The sequence below is a fragment of the Pantherophis guttatus genome, chromosome 1 (genome assembly GCF_059756535.1).
Source record: "Pantherophis guttatus breed Tessera chromosome 1, ASM5975653v1, whole genome shotgun sequence".
Classification (NCBI taxonomy): Eukaryota; Metazoa; Chordata; class Lepidosauria; order Squamata; family Colubridae; genus Pantherophis; species Pantherophis guttatus.
In genome coordinates this window covers 344882691-344903855 of record NC_142063.1, presented here as the reverse complement: position 1 = coordinate 344903855, position 21165 = coordinate 344882691, and the positions used below count along the sequence as shown (strand labels likewise).

Below are 21165 nucleotides of genomic sequence, written 5' to 3'. Positions count from 1 at the left end.
CCACTCCCAGAATTCCCCAGCCAGCCATGCTTTAAGAGGGGTGGACTTCGACTCCCAGAATTCCCCAGCCAGCATGCTTTAAGAGGGGTGGACTTCCACTCCCAGAATTCCCCAGCCAGCATGCTTTAAGAGGGGTGGACTTCGACTCCCAGAATTCCCCAACCAGCATGCTTGAATATGGGTGGACTCCAACTCCCAGAATTCCCCAGCCAGCATGCTTTAAGAGGGGTGGACTTCCACTCCCAGAATTCCCCAGCCAGCCATGCTTTAAGAGGGGTGGACTCCAACTCCCAGAATTCCCCAGCCAGCATGCTTTAAGAGGGGTGGACTTCCACTCCCAGAATTCCCCAGCCAGCATGCTTTAAGAGGGGTGGACTTCCACTCCCAGAATTCCCCAGCCAGCATGCTTTAAGAGGGGTGGACTTCCACTCCCAGAATTCCCCAACCAGCATGCTTGAATATGGGTGGACTCCAACTCCCAGAATTCCCCAGCCAGCTTGCTTTAAGAGGGGAGGACTTCCACTCCCAGAATTCCCCAGCCAGCATGCTTTAAGATGGGTGGACTTCCACTCCCAGAATTCCCCAGCCAGCTTGCTTTAAGAGGGGAGGACTTCCACTCCCAGAATTCCCCAGCCAGCTTGCTTTAAGAGGGGAGGACTTCCACTCCCAGAATTCCCCAGCCAGCTTGCTTTAAGAGGGGAGGACTTCCACTCCCAGAATTCCCCAGCCAGTATGCTTTAAGAGGGGTGGACTTCCACTCCCAGAATTCCCCAGCCAGCATGCTTGAATACGGGTGGACTTCAACTCCCAGAACTCCCCAGTTAGCTTGCTGGCTGGGGAATTCTGGGAGCTCCACCCATCTTAAATTTGCCAGGCGTGACAAACACTGCTCTAAAGAGAATTATGCAATTTTGGCTCAGTCACTCATCGTACAGCTAAATCTATTTCCAAAATTTGTAATTTGTGGGATAAAATTGAGAGGAATGGAAGGTGCTATTAAAGAAGGCAAAAATTTAGAAGTACAAAAAAAAAAGGATTTAATTGAACGCCCCAAAATATTGTTTCCTCAAGCCTTCGAGAAGCAAAGTATAAACAGGAGACCTGAAATAAAACAGGCAGAAGAAGGCTTGAAATCCCCCCCCCCCGAAAGATATTAAAGCAAAGAATTTCAGCTTCGAATAAATCGGATATTGAGAAATGCTTACAAGCAGGAAAATCCAGAATTAAGGAAGCCTAGAATGTGGTTAGGAGAGACTGCCCTCGTGGCTGGAGATGATGCAATTTAATCCCGGGGTTTTGATACCGCAAGGAAATTTTCAGCCTTAGGAAATCTTAGGAAATCTCTTGGCCTGTTTTGACGGCGGATGTCTTCAACCCATCGTCCTCTGCCTGCGTGGAATTTTTGGCCGTTCAAATCAGCACCGTAACCTCATCCGGAGAGGGGGCTGTCCTCCAAAATGCAGTGAATAAATTAAATTGGGGATTGTAAGGGTGTAAAGCAGATTCTGTCGAACTGGTAGCGGAAATTTTGAGCAGTTCGGAGAACCGGCAAATACCACCTCTGTCTGGCCCCAGAGTGGGGTGGGAATGGAGATTTTGCAATATCCTTCCCTCAGGAGTGGGGAGGGAATGGGGTTTTTGCAGTATCCTTCCCCTGCCACGCCCACCAAGCCATACCACGCCCACCAAGCCACGCCCACAGAACCGGTAGTGAAAAAAAAATGGGATTTCACCACTGATCTCTCTCTCTCTCTCTCTCTCTCTCTCTCTCTCTCTCTCTCTCTCTCTCCCTCTCCCTCTCCCTCTCCCTCTCTCCCTCTCCCTCTCTCCCTCCCTCCCTCCCTGATAGATGATACATAGGTATATATATAAATAGAGATAAGAAGTGGTGGGATTCAGCCAGTTCGCACCTGTTCGGGAGAACCGGTTGTTGGAAGAAATCTTATTTTGTTTTTTTCCACTTTACAGGGCTAATCCTGTAAGGAACTGAAACATTCTGGTGTTGTTTCTAGCCTAATCTTTATTGCCCTGCTTACAGAAACTGCCTCTCTGGTTAACCCTTATTACATTGTAACAGCTAAGGCGAAGCGCCCATCGACGTGAGTGACGTTGAATTGGCCATGCCCATACAGTCACACGACCACCGAGCCACGCCTACCTAGCTGGTCATTAGGGCAGAGAACCGGTTGTTAAATTATTTGAATCCCACCACTGGAGATAAGATAGATGATGGAAGGTAGGTAGGTAGGTAGGTTGGTACCGTACGATCGATAGAGATAGATGAGAGAGAGAGAGAGAGAATATTAAAGTTTTATCTCCTGTTCAAATCCTCGAGATTTCCACAGACTTGTAGAAAAAAAATAAACTAGATTTGGGGTAGAAAAATACATCTGAAGTTACAAATAGTCCTCAACTTATGACTGCAGTGGAGCCCAAAATTCCTGTTCCTAAGCAAGACAGTTGTTAAGTGAGTTTTGCCTCATTTTGCGAACTTTCTTGCCACAATTTGTTAAGTGAAACACCGCCGTTGTTAAGTTAGGACAGGGGTCGGCAACCTTAAATACTCAAAGAGCCACAAAGGTCCTAACCGGAAGCCCCATTCAATTCTGGAACCGATCGGAAATCTAGTTCCCCCACCATAGAGTCTCCTCCTAGCATGGCGTCCTTTTTCCTCTACCTGTCCTAACCAAAAGCCCTATCAATTGCGGAGCCAACTGGCGACAGGGAGCCGCAGCAGAGGGATGGAAGAGCCACATGCGGCTCCAGAGCCGCAGGTTGCTGACCCCTGAGTTAGGAAGACGGCTGTTAAAATGAACCTGGCTTCCTCACTGACTTTTTGCTGGTCGCAAAACAGGATCCCATGACCCTGGGACACTGCAACCGTCATAAATATGAACCCGTTGTCAAGCCGTCGAAAGTAGATCACGTGACCACAAGGAGGCTGCAACGGTCGTAAGTGTGAAAAACGCTCACAGGTCAATTTTTCAGTGCTGTTGTAACTCCTCAACGGTCACTAAATGAATGTGAAGGACTCCCCTACAGGTAGTTCTCGACTTACGAACAGTTTGCTTAGTGACTGTTAAAAGTTATGACGGCAACGGAAAAATGTGACTCGTGGCCGTTTTTCACACTTAACGACCTCTGCAGCGTCCCCATAGTGATTTACGTTCGGATGCTTGGCAACATGACTCACATTTACAACCATCGCTGTGTCCAGGAGATCACGTGATCCCTTTTCCAGATTCCCCAAGCCAGATTCATTTAACAACCGTGTGATGTCACCAGACACCGGGGTCGTATTATCATATGTGGTGGTATTCTGCTCCAGCTACGGACCACAAAGAACGCAGCACACACAAAGTCTGTACAAACCTTAGTTTACTAATTAAGGACTACTAATGAGCTTTCTTAGTAGTTGTTCAAAAACACAAGTACAGTTTAAATCAGTCTTTTCTGAACAAGGGCAATTAATTTAACTTCCTTAACAGCCGACAAGAATCCAAAGAAGAATAATTCAATTCTGAGGCACAGTATTTCAGATAACCGTAATCTTACTGTGGTTGGCAGAATGCCCAGAAGCAATTTGCAGGAACGCTGACAAGAGAGAAACGAGAGCCAAATCCAACGTTTCTGGAATCAAGACACGAAGGAATATGAACGAAGTTGTTCCCTGCAAAATTGCTTCAGTCGGTGTTCCTCCTTAAATAGGCTAAGGGAGTGGCCAATTAGCCCCAAGCCTTACTCTCGAGGAGACCTCCTCCTGAGGAGCCACTCCTGCCTTTTGGCAGCTCTGCGCGCCCGTGCATCGAGAAGAGGCTCCTCCTCTTCTTCCTCTTCACTTATGGGAGCTTCTGGAGGTTGTGAAGGCCCTGGCTGAATCCCCGCCTCTGGCACCACATCTTCTCCAGCCTCCTCACTGTCCGACTCAGGTGCCAGCTGCACAGGCTGCTGGCGAATCACCACACCAGCCTCCTCGCTGTCGTAATCAGCTACCAGCTGCACAGGCCGCTGGCGGGCCACAACAGGTGGACATGTATAGAAGCAAAAAGATATTGGGCAAAAATTTGTATGTGGTTGGAGAATATAACAACAACATATTGATTTAAAACCTGAATTATTCCTGTTGGGGATTTTACCAGAAAGTTATAGTAAAGGAAATGTATATTTGATTATTCATGTAAGAACTGCAGCTAGTATTGTATTTCCTCACAATTGGAAAAGCGAAGAGATTCCTACGAATAGAAATGTGATTAAGAAAATATTAGAAATGTGCAGAAATGAATAGATTAACACTTGCAATTAAAGGAAAGGAAGAATCTGACTTTTATAATATATGGGAGTTATTTTATCAATGGTGAGAGAACAAATATTAAAGCAATGTATTACAAAGTTAAATAAGTTAAGAAGAGAAATGTTATGATAATAGGTATGTTAAGTATTAGCATTAATATAAGAACAGATATAAATAATGAATATGGTGGTACAGTTTTAACTGTTAAAATTGTACTCAGACGGACTGTTTAATGAAAGATGAAATGTTTGTATTAAAAGAAAATAAAACTTTAATAATAATAAAAAAAAGAATGGCAGTGACTCACTTAACAACTGTGGCAAGAAAAGTTGCAAAGTGGGGCAAGACTCACTTCACAAATGTCTCACTTACCAACAGAAATTTGGGCTCCGTTGCCGTCGTAAGCGGAGGACAGCCGCGAGCGATAAATGTTTGACCCTGGCATTAATGCCCAAACCAATTTTAATGTCATTTATTCTCTTTTTTTCTGGTTTTTTTTCCAAATCCAGGATGACATGACCGACTCTCTTCGGGATTACACCAACCTGCCCGAAGCTGCCCCTCTCCTCACCATCTTGGACATGTCAGCCCGTGCTAAATACGTCATGGATGTCGAAGAGATCACGCCACCGATTGTGGAAACTTTCGTGAATGACTTTTTGGCCGATAAACTGAAACCTGAGCCTATCTAAAGCCGAAGCTGGGGCAAGGGAGTGGGAGGGGGGTCTTTTCTCACCCCTTTCCCCATCTCTTAGACGCTATTTAAAAATGGCCGGATCGGTCCAACACCAGCCCTTCGGTGCGGGCCGGCCATAATTTCCTCGTGGTGCCTTGTTTTAAACCCCAGAATAATATCTCTGTCCAAACACTTTCCAGGTGCTTTTTTTGCAAGCAACGGGGTTGGGTGGGGTAGGGGTCTCCGGGGAGGGGGAAGATTTGGCTTTGGGCGGGGGGGGACGGTGAGGGGAAAACGGACGGGGGTACCCAGAGGCAATCCAGAAAGGGCAAGCAGAAGACAATTTTTAAAAACTCCTCGTAGCCAGTGGTTTTCATAACGGATGGATTTCAAAAGTGACGCTCCGAGCCTGGGGTAAATTTGGCAATTCTATCCCGCTTCCGGAGAATATAACTAGCAAACTAAACCGTTCAAGAAGACGTTAGCACTCTATCCATATTGCTGTGTTTCTCAACCATAGCGGCTTGAAGTCCACCCATCGTAAAGCAGACTGCCTGGGGAATTCTGGGAGTGGAAGTCCACCCCTCTTAAAGCATGCAGGCTGGGGAATTCTGGGAATTGAGATCCACCCAGCTTAAACCTGCCAAGATTTAGAAACATGCTGGTTGGGAATTCTGGGAGTGGAAGTCTACCCATCTTAAAGCAAGCTGGCTGGGGAATTCTGGAAGTCCCCTCATCTTAAAGCATGGTGGCTGGGGAATTCTGGGACTTGAAGTCCACCCATCTTAAAGCAAGCTGGCTATGGATTCTGGGAGTGGAAGTCCACCCATCTTAAAGCAAGCTGGCTGGGGAATTCTGGAAGTCCACCCATCTTAAAGCATGCTGGCTGGGGAATTCTGGGCATTGGAGTCCACTCATTTTAAAACATGATGGCTGGGGAATTCTGGGAGTGGAAGTCCACTCATCCTCAAGTCCCCACGGTTGAGAAACCCTGCAGCTTATTGCAAAATGTAGTCTTTCGATTTGTGGGGTGGGGGCAGGAAAAGTATTTTAAGGGGTGCCGATTCATGGAATCGATGGATTGGGTTCCCCCGGGATGCTAAACCCTGGTTCGCTGAACCCGGTCTCCGAGCTTTGCTCGAGATATAATCCAAAACTGACCCCAGAGCCTGGATTCACAGACGGTAAAGGAGGTTACTGGGCTAGTGGGCAAGGGTGAAATTTAGCAGGTTTCTGTCGAACCGGGAGCGGAAATTTTGAGTAGTTCGGAGAACCGGCAAAGACCACCTCTGGCTGGCCCCAGAGTGGGGTGGGAATGGAGATTTTGCAATATCCTTCCCCCAGGAGTGAGGTGGGAATGGGGATTTTGCAGTATCCTTCCCCTGCCACGCCCACCAAGCCACGCTACGCCCACCAAGCCACGTCCACAGAACCGGTAGTAAAAAAAAAAAATCGGATTTCACCACTGCTAGTGGGTCTGTGTTTCTTGTGAAGGCATCCTGGAGATGAGGGGACAGCTAGAATCCTTTAGTCGAAAGTGAAATGGGGAGAAGTTGGTCTTGTGTACGCTTTAGCTATGAGAGATGACCAGATTGTGTAATGGTAACATTTGCACAAGGAGACACGGGATGTGTCGTCGTGCCTTGCACCAAAGTCGGAGATTTTTAAGATGAGCAGTGGTGCAATTTTGGAAGGTGATCGACCTGACTTTGCCAGGGGGCGCCGTGCCTATTTCAATCGTGCCATTTCTCAAAGCTACGCCAAAAAGGTTTCTAACTTTTAAGTTCATAGCTGGGATGGATTCAGAAGTGACGCTCCCAAGCCGGGAACAATTTTGGTGTTCCTGCCTCTTCCTCTTTTCCCCAACCTCCTCCTCCCCATTTTTTTACGAGAAAAATAAAACCCTTCGTTTATTTCGCCAAGCATAGAAAGGTTGAAGCAGCGAGACAAACAATGCAAATTACGATAATTGTATCGTTCGCACAAGGAGGCAGGGGTTGTCGTCGTGCCGTGCCACCAAATGCCCCCATGGGAAATTTAAAATGAGCTGCGGTGGATTTCTGGCAGGTGGTCAACCTGACTTTACAGGGGCTGTGCTAATTTCCATCGTGCCATTTATCAAAACTACGCCAAAAGGTTTCTAACTAGACAGGGACTCTGCCTACTTCAATCGTGCCATTTATCAAAACTATGCCAAAAGGTTTCTAACTAGACAGAGACTCTGCCTATTTCCATCGTGCTATTTATTAAAACTACGCCAAAAGGTTTCTAACAACGATAAACTTAATTATTTCGGTGACTTTCCTGAAATTGGGCCCACCCGTTCCCCCCACACACACACACACTCATGGGGCAAACCCCAGATATTTTGTTGAATGTCGCAGTCTTAACCACCCTAAGCCATTAATTGTAATAACTATAGCAATTAATTAAAATCAGCCTCTTTTTTTTTTAAAGCCACAAGGTGCTATGGAACATTCCAACTGCTAAGGATTCTGGGATCTGTAGTCCCAATGCACACAGAGAGCAAGTGGGGCAAGTGGGGGCGGGAAAAAAAACACCACTCGGAAAATAACATCCAGGACGATTTTTTAGATTATTTCTCCCTCTTCTTTTAATCCAAATGTCTCTTCTTTTTGCCTCTGTTCCCCATCTTGGTAGAACAGTTGTATTGTAGATAAAAATTCTACCGCAGATTTCTGCTGATTTTTGATTTGGGGAAATTGGAATTAACGCATTGTCTTCTCCTCTTCTGGCTAAGTGGAAGTTGTAAAAACTGTACATGGTGATTGGATCTTTGTAATAAAAACGGTTCTAATAAATTTCACAATACGCTGTAATTTGCTTCAGAGGTACCACCATTGCGGCCTTCTTCATTTTTTTGTCACAAATCCCATTTTAAAGATGATTCAAGAACTTCCTTTCCAAAACAGAACTGCGGGTATGGTAGTCCTCGACTTACGACCACAACTGAGCCCAAAATTTCTGTTGCTGAGCGAGATGGTTGGTTGAGTTTTGCCCCGTTTGGTCATAAGTCACTTTTTGTCAGTGCCGCTGCAACTCCGAACGGGCCCTAAACAAATGGTAAGAAGTACCTGTATTCATTTAAACCAGTATATTAGACATCTTAAACATCTTAACAGCCTACAAGAAGAATAAATAATTGTAATCTTACTATGGTTGGCAGAAAGCCCAGAAGCAATTTGCAGGAAACTGATAAGAACTAAGATCAAGACGCGAAGGAGAGTGAACAAAGTTGTTCCCTGCAAATTGCCTCAGTCGTCGTCCTTCCTTAAATAGGCTAAGGGAGTAGCCAATTAGCCCCAAGCCTTACTCTCGAGGAGACCTCCTCCTGAGGAGCCACTCCTGCCTTTTGGCAGCTCTGCGCACCCGTGCATCGAGAAGAGGCTCCTCCTCTTCTTCCTCTTCACTTATGGGAGCTTCTGGAGGTTCTGAAGGCCCTGCTGAATCCCCGCCTCTGGCACCACGTCTTCTCCAGCCTCCTCATTGTCCGACTCGAGTGGCAGCTGCACAGGCTGCTGGCGCAGCACCACACCAGCCTCCTTGTTGTCGGAGCCACAACAGAGATGGATGGATGCATGCTTTGTTAGTATTCTATAACACCACAAAGTCTTGTTTGTATGTAACCTTGGGACCATTTCTCACCCTTGCCAGATTAGACAGACGGACGATAGACAGAAAGACAGAGATAGAGATAATAAATATATAGATGGATAGATGACAGATTAGAGATTGATAGATGGTAAGATAGAAAATGATATGGGTAGATGATGGATACATACCCTGTTTGTCCCAAAATAAGGCCTTCCTGGATAATAAGCCCAATCGGGCTTTTGAGCGCGTGTGCTAAAATAAGCCCTCCCTGAAAATATTTAACCGCATGCACAGCTGTTTCCCGCCATTTCCTCAGGTTGATCGCCACACAAACAACATGAGGTGAGGCTGGAGGGGAGGGAGGGGGAAAATGCCCCACCTACCCCACACGCCCTTTCCTAACGGCCGCTCCCGCAACCTTAGCCACCGCACCCCTTCTGTCACGCTAATGGCCGCTGCAAAAGCCATTAGCAAAGAACAGGGAGGTGGCGATGGGACATCCGGTCGCAGCGGTTAGCCAGGGCGAACAGCTGATGAGTGGCTGTGTCGGCAGCAGTCATGAGGTGACTGCTCATCGCCTCCTGCACCTCAAAAATAAGACCTCCCCAAAAATAAGGCCAAGTGCTTATTTTGGGGGTCAAAAGAAAATAAGACCCTGTCTTATTTTCGGGGAAACACGGTCGATGAAAGATTAGATACAGAGAGATAGATAAAATAGATAATAGGTAGATTATGGATAGATAAATATCTATCCATAATCTATACTAAGTAGTATGGATAGAAGATAGACAGACAGACAGACAGTTAAATAGACAGACAGTAGATAGACAGACAACAGGTAGATAGATAGAGATGGATGATAGATAGATATGGATAGATTAGTATGGATATAGATAGATGATAGATAAGATAGATGATGGATGGATGATAGATAAGTAGTATGAATTGATAGATAAATAGTATGGATAGATATGATTACAGATAGATAGGGATGGATGATAGGTAGATTGATAGATATGGATAGATTAGTATGGTTAGATGTAGATAGATAAATAGATAATAGATTAGATGATAGGGAGTGGATGGATGGCTGATAGATTGATAGATATGGATAGATAAGTAGTATGGATAGATGTAGAGTGGATAGATGATAGACAGATAGATATAGGGATGGATGGATGATTGATAGATATGGATAGATTAGTATGGATAGATGTAGATAGATAAATAGATAATAGATTAGAAGATGGATGATAGGGAGTGGATGGATGGATGTTAGATTGATAGATATGGAGAGATAATGGATGGATAGATGTAGATAGATGATAGATAGATAGGGATGGATGATAGATAGATATGGATAGATTAGTATGGATATAGATAGATGATAGATAAGATAGATGATAGATGGATGGATGATAGATAAGTAGTATGAATTGATAGATAAATAGTATGGATAGATATGATTACAGATAGATAGGGATGGATGATAGGTAGATTGATAGATATGGATAGGTTAGTATGGTTAGATGCAGATAGATAAATAGATAATAGATTAGAAGATAGATGATAGGGAGTGGATGGATGGATGTTAGATTGATAGATATGGAGAGATAAGTAGTATGGATAGATGTAGATAGATGATAGATAGGGATGGATGATAGGTAGATTGATAAATATGGAGAAATAAGTAGTATGGATAAATAGATTAGATACATGATAGTGGATGGATGGATGATAAGATAGATTGATTGATAGATAATGGATAGATAAATAGATGATTAGTAGATTGATAGATATAGATGATAGATCAGACAGACAGACAGAACTGTGAGATGGGTTGTCTCTTCTAGCCTTACAGTGAAGACATCGCCACCTGCTGGCCAGGAGCAGCTCTCCGGCCTCATTTCCCAAAAAAAAACCCAAAAGGAAAGTATTTGAGAAAAATGATTCGGGAGTCCCAGGAAGGGAAAACAGATACGACATCTAAGCCCTCAAGGGAGAAGCAAAGGATTCCTGTCAGTCGCTCCTCTTGCAAATGGCAGCTCCGCTCAGAGGCGGAGAGAAACCTTGGAAGAGAAGCGTTTCGGAAGATTCGCTCCACCTTCATTAACTGGGAAAGAAACCAGGCTGGAAAATGCCTCTTGCGGTTTTCCAGCGTCTGATTTTTTAAGCCCACGACGAGCATGAAAGTTGGCTTGGTGGAAATCTTAGGTTTGTTGTTGGGACTTCGATTTCAACCAGCTGTGTTGGCTTCGGAGTTATTTTTAATTTTTATTTTTCGTAACAACTTTTGCGCCTTAACGATGAAGTGATTCAAATGCGGAGGCTTGGCATCTGGCTCATATTTATGACGGTCGCAGTGTCCCAGGCGATTTCCCCTTTTGCGAACTCCTGACGAGCAAAGTCGATGGCGGAAGCCCGGATTCACTTAACAACTGCAGCGCTTTCCTTAACAACGGTGGCGAGGAATATAAAATAGGGCAAATTTCATTTGACACCTGTCTTTGATTGTAGTCGTAAGTCAGGGACTAGCGGTATATAAATAACCTTGCAGATAAGTTAAAGACAAAACCAGAAGTTATTTAGGTATATCTCTGTCTCACCAAAAGCGAACAAACTCCCTATAATTGGTTTTCAGCGGAAAAAGATTTCAAAAGAGATTTTAATAGGCTAATTATGCTAAATATGAGCCAGCAGTGTGCGGCAGCAGCCAAAAATGCAATCCTAAACTGCATTAACAGAGGGATACAATCAAGATCAAGTGAGGTACTAATACCCCTCTATAAAGCCTTAGTAAGGCCACACCTGGAGTACTGCATCCAGTTTTGGTCACCACACTATAAAACAGATGTGGAGACTAGAAAGAGTGCAGAGAAGAGCAACCAGGATGATGAGGGGACTGGAGGCTAAAACATGCGATGGACGGTTGCAGGAACTGGGCCTGGCTAGTCTAGTGAAGAGAAGGACCAGGGGAGACAGGAGAGCATCTTCCAATATTTGAGGGGCTGCCCCAGAGAGGAGGAAGGGGGTCAAGCTATTTTCCAAAGCAAAAGGAAGGAAGGAAGGAGGGAGGGAGGGAGGGAGGGAGGGAAGGAAGGTGGAAGGGGGGAAAGAAAGAGAGAGAGAGAAAGAAAGAAAAGAAAGAAAGAAAGAAAGAAAGAAAAGAAAGAAAGAAAGAAAGAAAGAAAGAAAGAAAGAAAGAAAGAAAGAAAGAAAGAAAGAAAGAAAGAAAGAAAGAAAGAAAGACATCTGAATGAACCATAGATGGACAGAAGACATGGCTGATCTAGGGAAGAGAAGGACCAGGGGAGACAGGAGAGCATCTTCCAATATTTGAGGGGCTGCCCCAGAGAGGAGGAAGGGGGTCAAGCTATTCTCCAAAGCACCTGAAGACCAGACAAGGAATAATGGATGGAAACTGACCAAGGAGAGATTCAACCTGGAAATAAAGAGGAATTTTCTGACAGTGAGAAACAATCAACCCATGGAACAGAAGTTGCCTTCGGAAGTTGTGGGAGCTTCATCCCTGGAGGCTTTCGAGAGGAGACTGGACTGCCATCTGTCAGAAATATTGTAGGGTCTCCTGCTTGGGCGGGGGGTTGGACTAGATTACCTCCAAGGTCCCTTCCCACTCTGTTAATCCGTTAAACTCTTAATGCACGGGGAATCACACATTCAGGACAAAAAGAAATTAAGTTTGAGTTGGAACAAACAGTTTTCTTTCCAAAACGTACGACAGATTAAAATCTCAGGAGCCCTGCAAAGGAAGGGCAGTTCGATACAAGGGAAAAAAAATATATATTTTTTAAAAAAAATCCAAAAGGAGCCAAGCCCCTCCTGAACAGACACAGCCAAATTTGGGCGTAAGCGAGCCTGTCCGGCTTTTTGGCCAAGGATCAAAGGGAAGAAGTGATGTCACTCTGTGGGTTTTTGACAGGGCCAGTGGATTTTATTGCAGCACAATGTATAAACTTTTTCAGCCAGGAAAAAAAAAAAAAAAAACTCAGAAGGATCTGAATTCTTTTGTGTACATTGGCAAAAGTTTGTTTTCGCCAGCTCGGCCGTCTGAACCGACTTTCGTTCTTTTTCCAAATAAAAGCAAGGGATGAAAATGGAAAAAGAAAAAAAAATAGAAATCTGTGAAAAATGCGAACCGGTGAGGAAAAAAAAAAAACATTCCTCGGCTGCCAACTTCTGAAATTTAGTTTAATGAAAAGAAGGACTAAGGAGTGACACGATAGCAGTCTTTGGATCTGCCCCAAAGAAGAGGGGGGACAAATTATTCTCCAAAGCACTTTGAAGGCAAGACGAGAAGCAACGGATGGAAACTCATCCAGGAGAAAAGCAACCTGGAATTAAGGAGAAATTTCCTAACAGTGAGGAGGACAATTACCCAGTGGAACAGAAGTTGCCTTCAGAAATTGTGGGTGCTCCAATACTGGAAGTTTTTAACAAGAGATTGGACAACCATTTGTCTGAAATGGTATATAGGGTCTCCTGCTTGAACAGGGGGTTGGACTAGTTGACCTCCAAGGTCCCTTCCAGCTCTTGTCATTCTGTTAAAAAAAGATGTGGAGATTCTAGAAAGAGTGCAGAGAAGAGCAACAAAGATGATTAGGGGACCGGAGACTAAAAATATATGAAGAACGGTTGCAGGAATTGGGTATGTCTAGTTTAATGAAAAAGAAGGACTAGGGGTGACATGATAGCAGTCTTCCAATATCTCAGGGGCTGCCCCAAAGAAGAGGGAGTTGTTCTGTCCCCGTCCCACACGCACACACACCAACAGACGTTCAAGAGTTAAAGACCAAACCAGCCGGCAAAATCCTTTTCCTTATGATAATGGAACTTGGCAACAACCTAGTGGCTGCCTGCCAAGAGTTTATTCTTTACGAAGAGGAGAGATAACTTCTCCCCACTTCTGGTACATCAAAAGAAACAGCTCAATAATTACGGAATTAATCAAGTCCAGAGATAATCCAGCAAAGTCTATAGCAAAAGTCCGGCAATGCAGAATGGCGTGGAAGCTTTCAGCTTTGTTCGTCACAAGGTTTGACTGGCCACCACGCTCCCTTTTATACCCTGTGGGGTGTGGTCCAGTAACTCAGCCTAATCTCGGGCACGCCTTTTCTTCTGTTGCACGCGCTTATCTCTGCGATGCTGGCGTGGATCCAGCCAAGACTCATTACCCTCATCACTGTCCATCTGTGGCTGCGTGGACGTGCTTGGCCCCGGCCCTATCTCTTGCCCTTCGGCGGACACCGAAGGCATTGCCAGAGAGGAGGGTCCTGGAGAGGGAGGCCTTGCCAACTCCTCTCCTTCACTCTCGGAGTCCTCTCCTGCCAATGACACAGGCTCAGGTAACGGAGCCACAACAGGAGTCAAGCTATTCTCCAAAGCACTGGAAGGCAGGACAAGAAGCAACGGATGGAAACTAATCAAGAAGAGAAGCAACTTAGAACTAAGGAGAAATTTCCTGACAGTGAGAACAATTACACATACCGTATTTTTCAGAGTATAAGATGCACCTTAGTTTTTGGGGAGGAAAATAAGAAAAAGCTGATTGGTAGGTGGATCCGCCTCCCGGAATACCCCCAATCAGCTGTTCCCAGAGGTGAATTTTAGCAACAGGTTCCTTGGTTGTGAGGTCTGTGCATTGCTTTTTTTGGCTTTTTTTTCTGCCTCTGAAAGCCTCCGAAATAGAGCTTCAGAAAAAAAGGCTTTTTTTTCTGAAGCTCTGTTTGGAGGCTTTTTTTCTGAAGCTTCTTTCAGAGGCTTTTATTCTGAAGGACTATCTGTACTCTATTCAATCTCCTTTCTTTGGTATTGGTATGTAGATTAACCTCTTCCAATCTATTGGTTATTATTATTATTATTATTATTATTATTATTATTATTATTATTATTATTAAAATTTATATGCCGCCCCTCTCTGGAGACTCAGGGGGGCTCACAATGTATTTTTTAAAAAAACCATTCTAAAAACATTTAGAATGTTTTTAGTTATTGTGTCTTTCTCCAGATTTGTTAGCCTAGTTTGGTTAGAACTTTTACTGGTTCTTCTTTTGTTGCTTGCCATATTACCGTATTTTTCAAAGTATAAATCGCACCGGAGTATAAGACGCACCTTAGTTTTTTGGGAGGAAAATAAGAAAAAAGCTGATTGGCAGGTGGATCGGCTCCCGGAATACCCCCAATCAGCTGTTCCCAGGGGTGAATTTTAGCAACAGGTTCCTTGGTTGTGAGGTCTGTGCATTGCTTTTTTTTGGCTTTTTTTTCTGCCTCTGAAAGCCTCCGAAATAGAGCTTCAGAAAAAAAGGCTTTTTTTTTCTGAAGCTCTGTTTGGAGGCTTTTTTTCTGAAGCTTCTTTCAGAGGCTTTTATTCTGAAGCTTCTTTCAGAGGCTTTTATTCTGAAGCTTTTTTCAGAGGCTTTTATTCTGAAGGACTATCTGTACTCTGTTCAATCTCCTTTCTTTGGTATTGGTATGTAGATTAACCTCTTCCGATCTGTTGGTTATTATTTTATTATTATTATTATTATTTATTAAATTTATATGCCGCCCCTCTCTGGAGACTCAGGGGGGCTCACAATATATTTTTTAAAAAAACCATTCTAAAAACATTTAGAATGTTTTTAGTTATTGTGTCTTTCTCCAGATTTGTTAGCCTAGTTTGGTTAGAACCTTTACTGATTCTTCTTTTGTTGCTTGCCATATTACCGTATTTTTCAGAGTATAAGACGTACCTTAGTTTTTGGGGTGGAAAATAAGAAAAAAGCTGATTGGCAGGTGGATCGGCCTCCCAGAATACCCCCAATCAGCTGTTCCCAGAGGTGAATTTTAGCAACAGGTTCCTGGGTTGTGAGGTCTGTCTTGCTTTTTTTTTTCTGCCTCTGAAACTTCTGAAACTCTGTTTCAGAAAAAAACTTTTTTTCCTGCCTCCGAAAGCCTCCGAAACAGAGCTTCAGAAAAAAAAGCCTCTGAAACTCTGTCTGGGGGCTTCTTTTCTGAAGCTTCGTTTCTGATGCTTTTTTCAGCCTCTGAAACCTCCCTTTGAGAAGCTGGGCGGGGCTACATTCGGAGGGACCCAGATTTTCACCCTCTTTTTTGGGGGGGAAAAAGGTGTGTCTTATACTCCGAAAAATACGGTAGTCCTAGAGACTTACAACAGTTTGTTCAGTGGCCATTCCAAAGTTACGACGACACCGAAAAAAGTGACTTATGATCGTTTTTCACACTTACAACCACTGCAGCATCCTACGGTCACGTGATCAAAATTCAGGACACTTGGCAACCGATTCATGTTTATGACGGTTGCAGTGTCCCGGAGTCACCTGATCCCCCTTTTGCGACCTTGTCACAAAGCAAAGCTAATGGGGGAAAAGACAGATTCACTTAGCCAACCGGGTTAATAACTTAACTGCAGTGATTCACTTAAGAATTGTGGCCAGGGAGGGCGTAAAACGGGGCAAAATTCACTTCATGTCTCACTTAGCAACGGAAACGTTGGGCTCGATTGTGGTCGTAGGTCGAGGACTACCTGTAACCAGGGGAACGGGTTGAACCCCGGAAGTCGTGGGTGCCCTGGAGGTTTTTGAGAAGAGATTGGACCACCATTTGTCTGAAATGGGATAGGGCAGCGATGGTTAACCTTTTCTGTGCCGAGTGTCGAAAGCTTGGGCACGCGTGTGCCCGGACCCCCAAAATGCAATGCAAGCACCCCCCTGTGCATGCACCCCACTCCCGTGATTTGCATGCATCCCCTGTGCATTTGTGTGTGTCTCCTATGCATGCATTCCGGCCCCTCCGCGCCGTTTTGGCTTCCAGATTGGTGCAGGCCTTCCAGGCGCAAACAGGGTGTATGTGGGGAGGCATGCATGCATAAACCCTCAAATGCAATGCAAGCGCCCCCGCGCATGCTTCCCCCCCCCACGTGGCAGACCTGAAGACCAGCTGGCTGGCGGGAGGTGCTCACATATGCGCGGTGGAGCTGGGATAGGGCGACGGCTGGCGTGCCCGGGAACATGGCTCCGTGTGTCACTTCGGGCACACGTGCCATCGTTTCGCCATCACGGGGATAGGGTCTCCTCCCTGAGCAGGGGGTTGGACTAGAAGACCTCCAAGGTTCCTTCTAACTCGGTTATTCTGAAATGAGTACCGTTAACTCCGCGAGGAGATTCGTATTTCCCGCAACCTGCTGAATTTCGGCGCGCCTTTTAACCACCGAAAGAAATCAATCCAGATGGCAGGTGGCCACGAGTGTTTTATTACATCGTCGGAGGCCAGCGGTGTTGGTCGATGCCCCCCCCCCAAAAATAGGAAGAATCCGACTCAAAATGTTTGATTGAAAACTCAAAAGCTTCCGTCAGCTCAATGGATGCACAACGCCCAGGGGGGACTTAGAACCAAAATGGCGACCCAACGACGGTCGTTGAGGGCTAGCTGCATGAGGAAACCTCATCCGATCTCTTCTTGAATTTGGCAAGGAAGTGTGCCAATCCTGACCCACAACAGCGCAGTCCCTTTTGCAAACATCCTCCACCAACAACTCTCCCTTCGCTGGGCTGCCAACCCTGTCCCGTTTAGTCAGAGGGGAAGGAGACTTGTGTGTATGTGTGTCTGTGTGTGTGTGTGTGTCAGAGAGAGAGGGAGAGATCTGTACGTGTGTGTGATTGTGTGTGGTGAGATCTGTACGTGTGTGTGTGTGTGTGTGTGAGAGAGAGAGAGAGAGGGAGAGAGAGAGATCTGTACGTGTGTGTGTGTGATTGTGTGTGGTGAGATCTGTACGTGTGTGTGTGTGTGTGTGAGAGAGAGAGAGAGAGAGGGAGAGAGAGAGATCTGTACGTGTGTGTGTGTGATTGTGTGTGGTGAGATCTGTACGTGTGTGTGTGTGTGTGTGTGTGTGAGAGAGAGAGAGAGAGAGGGAGAGAGAGAGATCTGTACGTGTGTGTGTGAGTGTGTGTGTGAAAGAGCTGTAACTGTGATTGTGTGTGTGTGAGATCTGTACGTGTGTGATTGTGTGTGTGTGAGATCTGTACGTGTGTGTGTGATCTGTGTGACAGAGATCTGTAACTGTGTGTGATTGTGTGTGTGTGAGAGAGATCTGTACATGTGTGTGTGTGATCTCTGTGATAGAGATCTGTAACTGTGTGTGATTGTGTGTGTGAGATCTGTACATGTGTGTGTGATTGTGTGTGAGATCTGTACATGTGTGTGATTGTATGGGAGATCTGTACATGTATGTGTGATTGCATGTGTGTGATCTGTACATGAGTGTGATTGTGTGTGAGAGAGAGATCTGTACATGTGTGTGTGATCTCTGTGCGACAGAGATCTGTAACTGTGTGATTGTGTGTGTGTGTGTGAGAGAGATCTGTACATGTGTGTGTGTGTGAGAGAGATCTGTACATGTGTGTGATTGTGTGTGTGAGATCTGTACATGTGTGTGTGATTGTGTGTGTGAGATCTGTACACGTGTGTGATCTCTGTGCGACAGAGATCTGTAACTATGTGATTGTGTGTGTGTGTGTGAGAGAGATCTGTACATGTGTGTGGGATTGTGTGTGTGAGATCTGTACATCTGTGTGTGATTGTGGGTGTGTGAGAGAGATCTGTACGTGCATGTATGTGTGATCTCTGTGTGTGACAGATCTGTAACTGTGTGTGATTTGTGTGTGTGAGAGATCTGTACCTGCGTGTGTGATTTTGTGCGTGTATGTGCATGTCTCAAAAAGTCAAATGGGCCATCGCCAGCTTTGCGTGATCAAACCCTCGCACGCATAAAGGAGGGGGCGGAGTTTTCATGACCATAATTGCAGTGGCCATCTTGATTTTTTTTGCCTCCTCTCTGACCCCGAAAGCTGCAGAGCCCGAAATGGAGACCACTTGGAGAGCCTCGAAACAAAAGTCAAGTTTCGGGATTCTAGTCCTCATTGTTTTAACTGGAACCTGGAAGCACCACCTTCCTTGACCAGCAGCTGTCTCTTGGCCTCGAAAAGGAGGACGCTGGCAGCCATGGCAGAATTCAAACTCTCCACGCCGGGGACCACGGGGATGGCCAGCTGCTTCCCGCCGCTCCTCTGCGCCAGCTGCTTGGCTTCGGGGCTCACCCCGTGGGTCTCCCCACCGACCACGACAGCGACGGAGGCATCCATCCACGGATTGTAATAAGGCTGGACTTCCAGGCAGTTTGGTTCTTCCTCCTCCTCCTCCTCCTCCTGGCTCCCCTTTGATGGGGCCAGCTGGGACGTCCGGTTCGAGGATTTGGGGGTCCGGCAACCAGCCTGGGCTGGCGAAGCCCGTTCGGCCTCTTCTGGGGGTCTCTCGCGGCAGCTCTCGGCCACGTGGATGCAGCTTTCGGTGGGCAGGTAATTGGGCACGAGGTCCCACTCCAGGTTGGAAACGATGGGGATCCGGAAATGGGCTCCCATCCCTGCCCGGAGGACTTTGGGCTCCCAGGCGTCAACGCAGCCTGCGGGAAGGAGGCAGAGGTGTGGGTTTCAGCAGGTTCTGACCAGTTCTGGCGAACCGGTAGCGGAAATTTTGAGTAATGCGGAGAACCGGTAGTAAAAATTCTGACTGGCCCCGCCCCCATCTCTTCTCTGCCTCCCGAGTCCCAGCTGATCGGGAGGAAATGGGGATTTTGCAGTATCCTTCCTCTGAATTTGGGGAGGGAATGGAGATTTTACAGTATCCTTCCCCTGCCACGCCCACCAAGCCATGCTACACCCACCAAGCCACGCCCACAGAAGCGGTAGTAAAAAAATTTGAAACCCACCACTGGAAGGAGGAGAGGAAGGCTGGGCTGGCAGCAATGCTACTCCATCTGGGCAATGGTAAGACGGGGGGACTTCAACTCCCAGAATTCCAAGGCCAGTTACAGGGTACACCCCTCTAAAAGGATGCTGGCTGGGGGATTCTGGGAGTGGAAGTCCATCCCTCTTAAAGAATGCCGGCTAGGGAATTCTGGGAGTTGGAGTCCACCTATCTTAAAGCAGGCTGACTGGGGGATTCTGGGAGTTGAAGTCCACCCATCTTAAAGCAGGCTGGCTGGGGGATTCTGGGAGTGGAAGTCCATCCCTCTTAAAGAATGCCGGCTAGGGAATTCTGGGAGTTGGAGTCCACCTATCTTAAAGCATGCTGGCTGGGGGATTCTGGGAGTTGGAGTCCACCCCTCTAAAAGCATGCTGGCTGGGGGATTCTGGGAGTTGAAATCCATCCATCTTAAAGCATGCTGGCTGGGGGATTCTGGGAGTTGAAATCCATCCATCTTAAAGCATGCTGGCTGGGGGATTCTGGGAGCTGAAGTCCACCCATCTTAAAGCAGGCTGGCTGGGGGATTCTGGGAGTTGAAATCCATCCATCTTAAAGCAGGCTGACTGGGGGATTCTGGGAGTTGAAGTCCACCCATCTTAAAGCAGGCTGGCTGGGGGATTCTGGGAGTGGAAGTCCATCCCTCTTAAAGAATGCCGGCTAGGGAATTCTGGGAGTTGGAGTCCACCTATCTTAAAGCAGGCTGACTGGGGGATTCTGGGAGTTGAAATCCATCCATCTTAAAGCAGGCTGACTGGGGGATTCTGGGAGTTGAAGTCCACCCATCTTAAAGCAGGCTGGCTGGGGGATTCTGGGAGTGGAAGTCCATCCCTCTTAAAGAATGCCGGCTAGGGAATTCTGGGAGTTGGAGTCCACCTATCTTAAAGCATGCTGGCTGGGGGATTCTGGGAGTGGAAGTCCACCCCTCTAAAAGCATGCTGGCTGGGGGATTCTGGGAGTTGAAATCCATCCATCTTAAAGCATGCTGGCTGGGGGATTCTGGGAGCTGAAGTCCACCCATCTTAAAGCAGGCTGGCTGGGGGATTCTGGGAGTTGAAATCCATCCATCTTAAAGCAGGCTGACTGGGGGATTCTGGGAGTTGAAGTCCACCCATCTTAAAGCAGGCTGGCTGGGGGATTCTGGGAGTGGAAGTCCATCCCTCTTAAAGAATGCCGGCTAGGGAATTCTGGGAGTTGGAGTCCACCTATCTTAAAGCAGGCTGACTGGGGGATTCTGGGAGTTGAAATCCATCCATCTTAAAGCAGGCTGACTGGGGGATTCTGGGAGTTGAAGTCCACCCATCTTAAAGCAGGCTGGCTGGGGGATTCTGGGAGTGGAAGTCCATCCCTCTTAAAGAATGCCGGCTAGGGAATTCTGGGAGTTGGAGTCCACCTATCTTAAAGCATGCTGGCTGGGGGATTCTGGGAGTGGAAGTCCACCCCTCTAAAAGCATGCTGGCTGGGGGATTCTGGGAGTTGGAGTCCACCCCTCTAAAAGCATGCTGGCTGGGGAATTCTGGGAGTGGAAGTCCACCCCTCTGAATGCAGGCAGACAGTTCTTGATAGTGAAAGAAGTTGCACAGAAGGAAAACTTTCTTTCGACCCTTCTCAAACTGAGACGATAGGAAAACCTTACAACCCAGGATTACGCGCTCGGGCTCGTCTCACGAAACCTTCCTCTCCTTTGCAGGGGAAACAGCTGGAGCCCCCTCCCCCTAAAATTACCAAGCAGGGTCCTGACTTTTGCCAGAAGTGATCCAACACCCCC

General features: G+C 46.3%; 2 protein-coding genes across 3 annotated transcripts in view; one reads left to right on the top strand and one right to left on the bottom strand.

Moving 5' to 3' along the window:
* The window catches only part of NXN (nucleoredoxin), a 100085-nt gene extending 92291 nt beyond the window's left edge, over nt 1-7794 (top strand). For both annotated transcript variants that reach the window (XM_087883462.1, XM_087883463.1), the window contains one exon: nt 4801-7794. In XM_087883462.1, coding sequence (XP_087739588.1) covers nt 4801-4983 — 183 coding nt within the window. In that variant the 3' untranslated portion in view covers nt 4984-7794. The remainder of the gene's footprint in view (nt 1-4800) is intronic.
* Nucleotides 7795-16830: 9036 nt separating this feature from the next.
* MRM3 (mitochondrial rRNA methyltransferase 3) overlaps nt 16831-21165 on the bottom strand; it is an 11533-nt gene continuing 7198 nt past the window's right edge. The window contains exon 4 of the mRNA XM_060693259.2: nt 16831-19056. Within this exon, the coding sequence (XP_060549242.2) occupies nt 18515-19056 (542 nt within the window). The 3' untranslated portion in view covers nt 16831-18514. The remainder of the gene's footprint in view (nt 19057-21165) is intronic.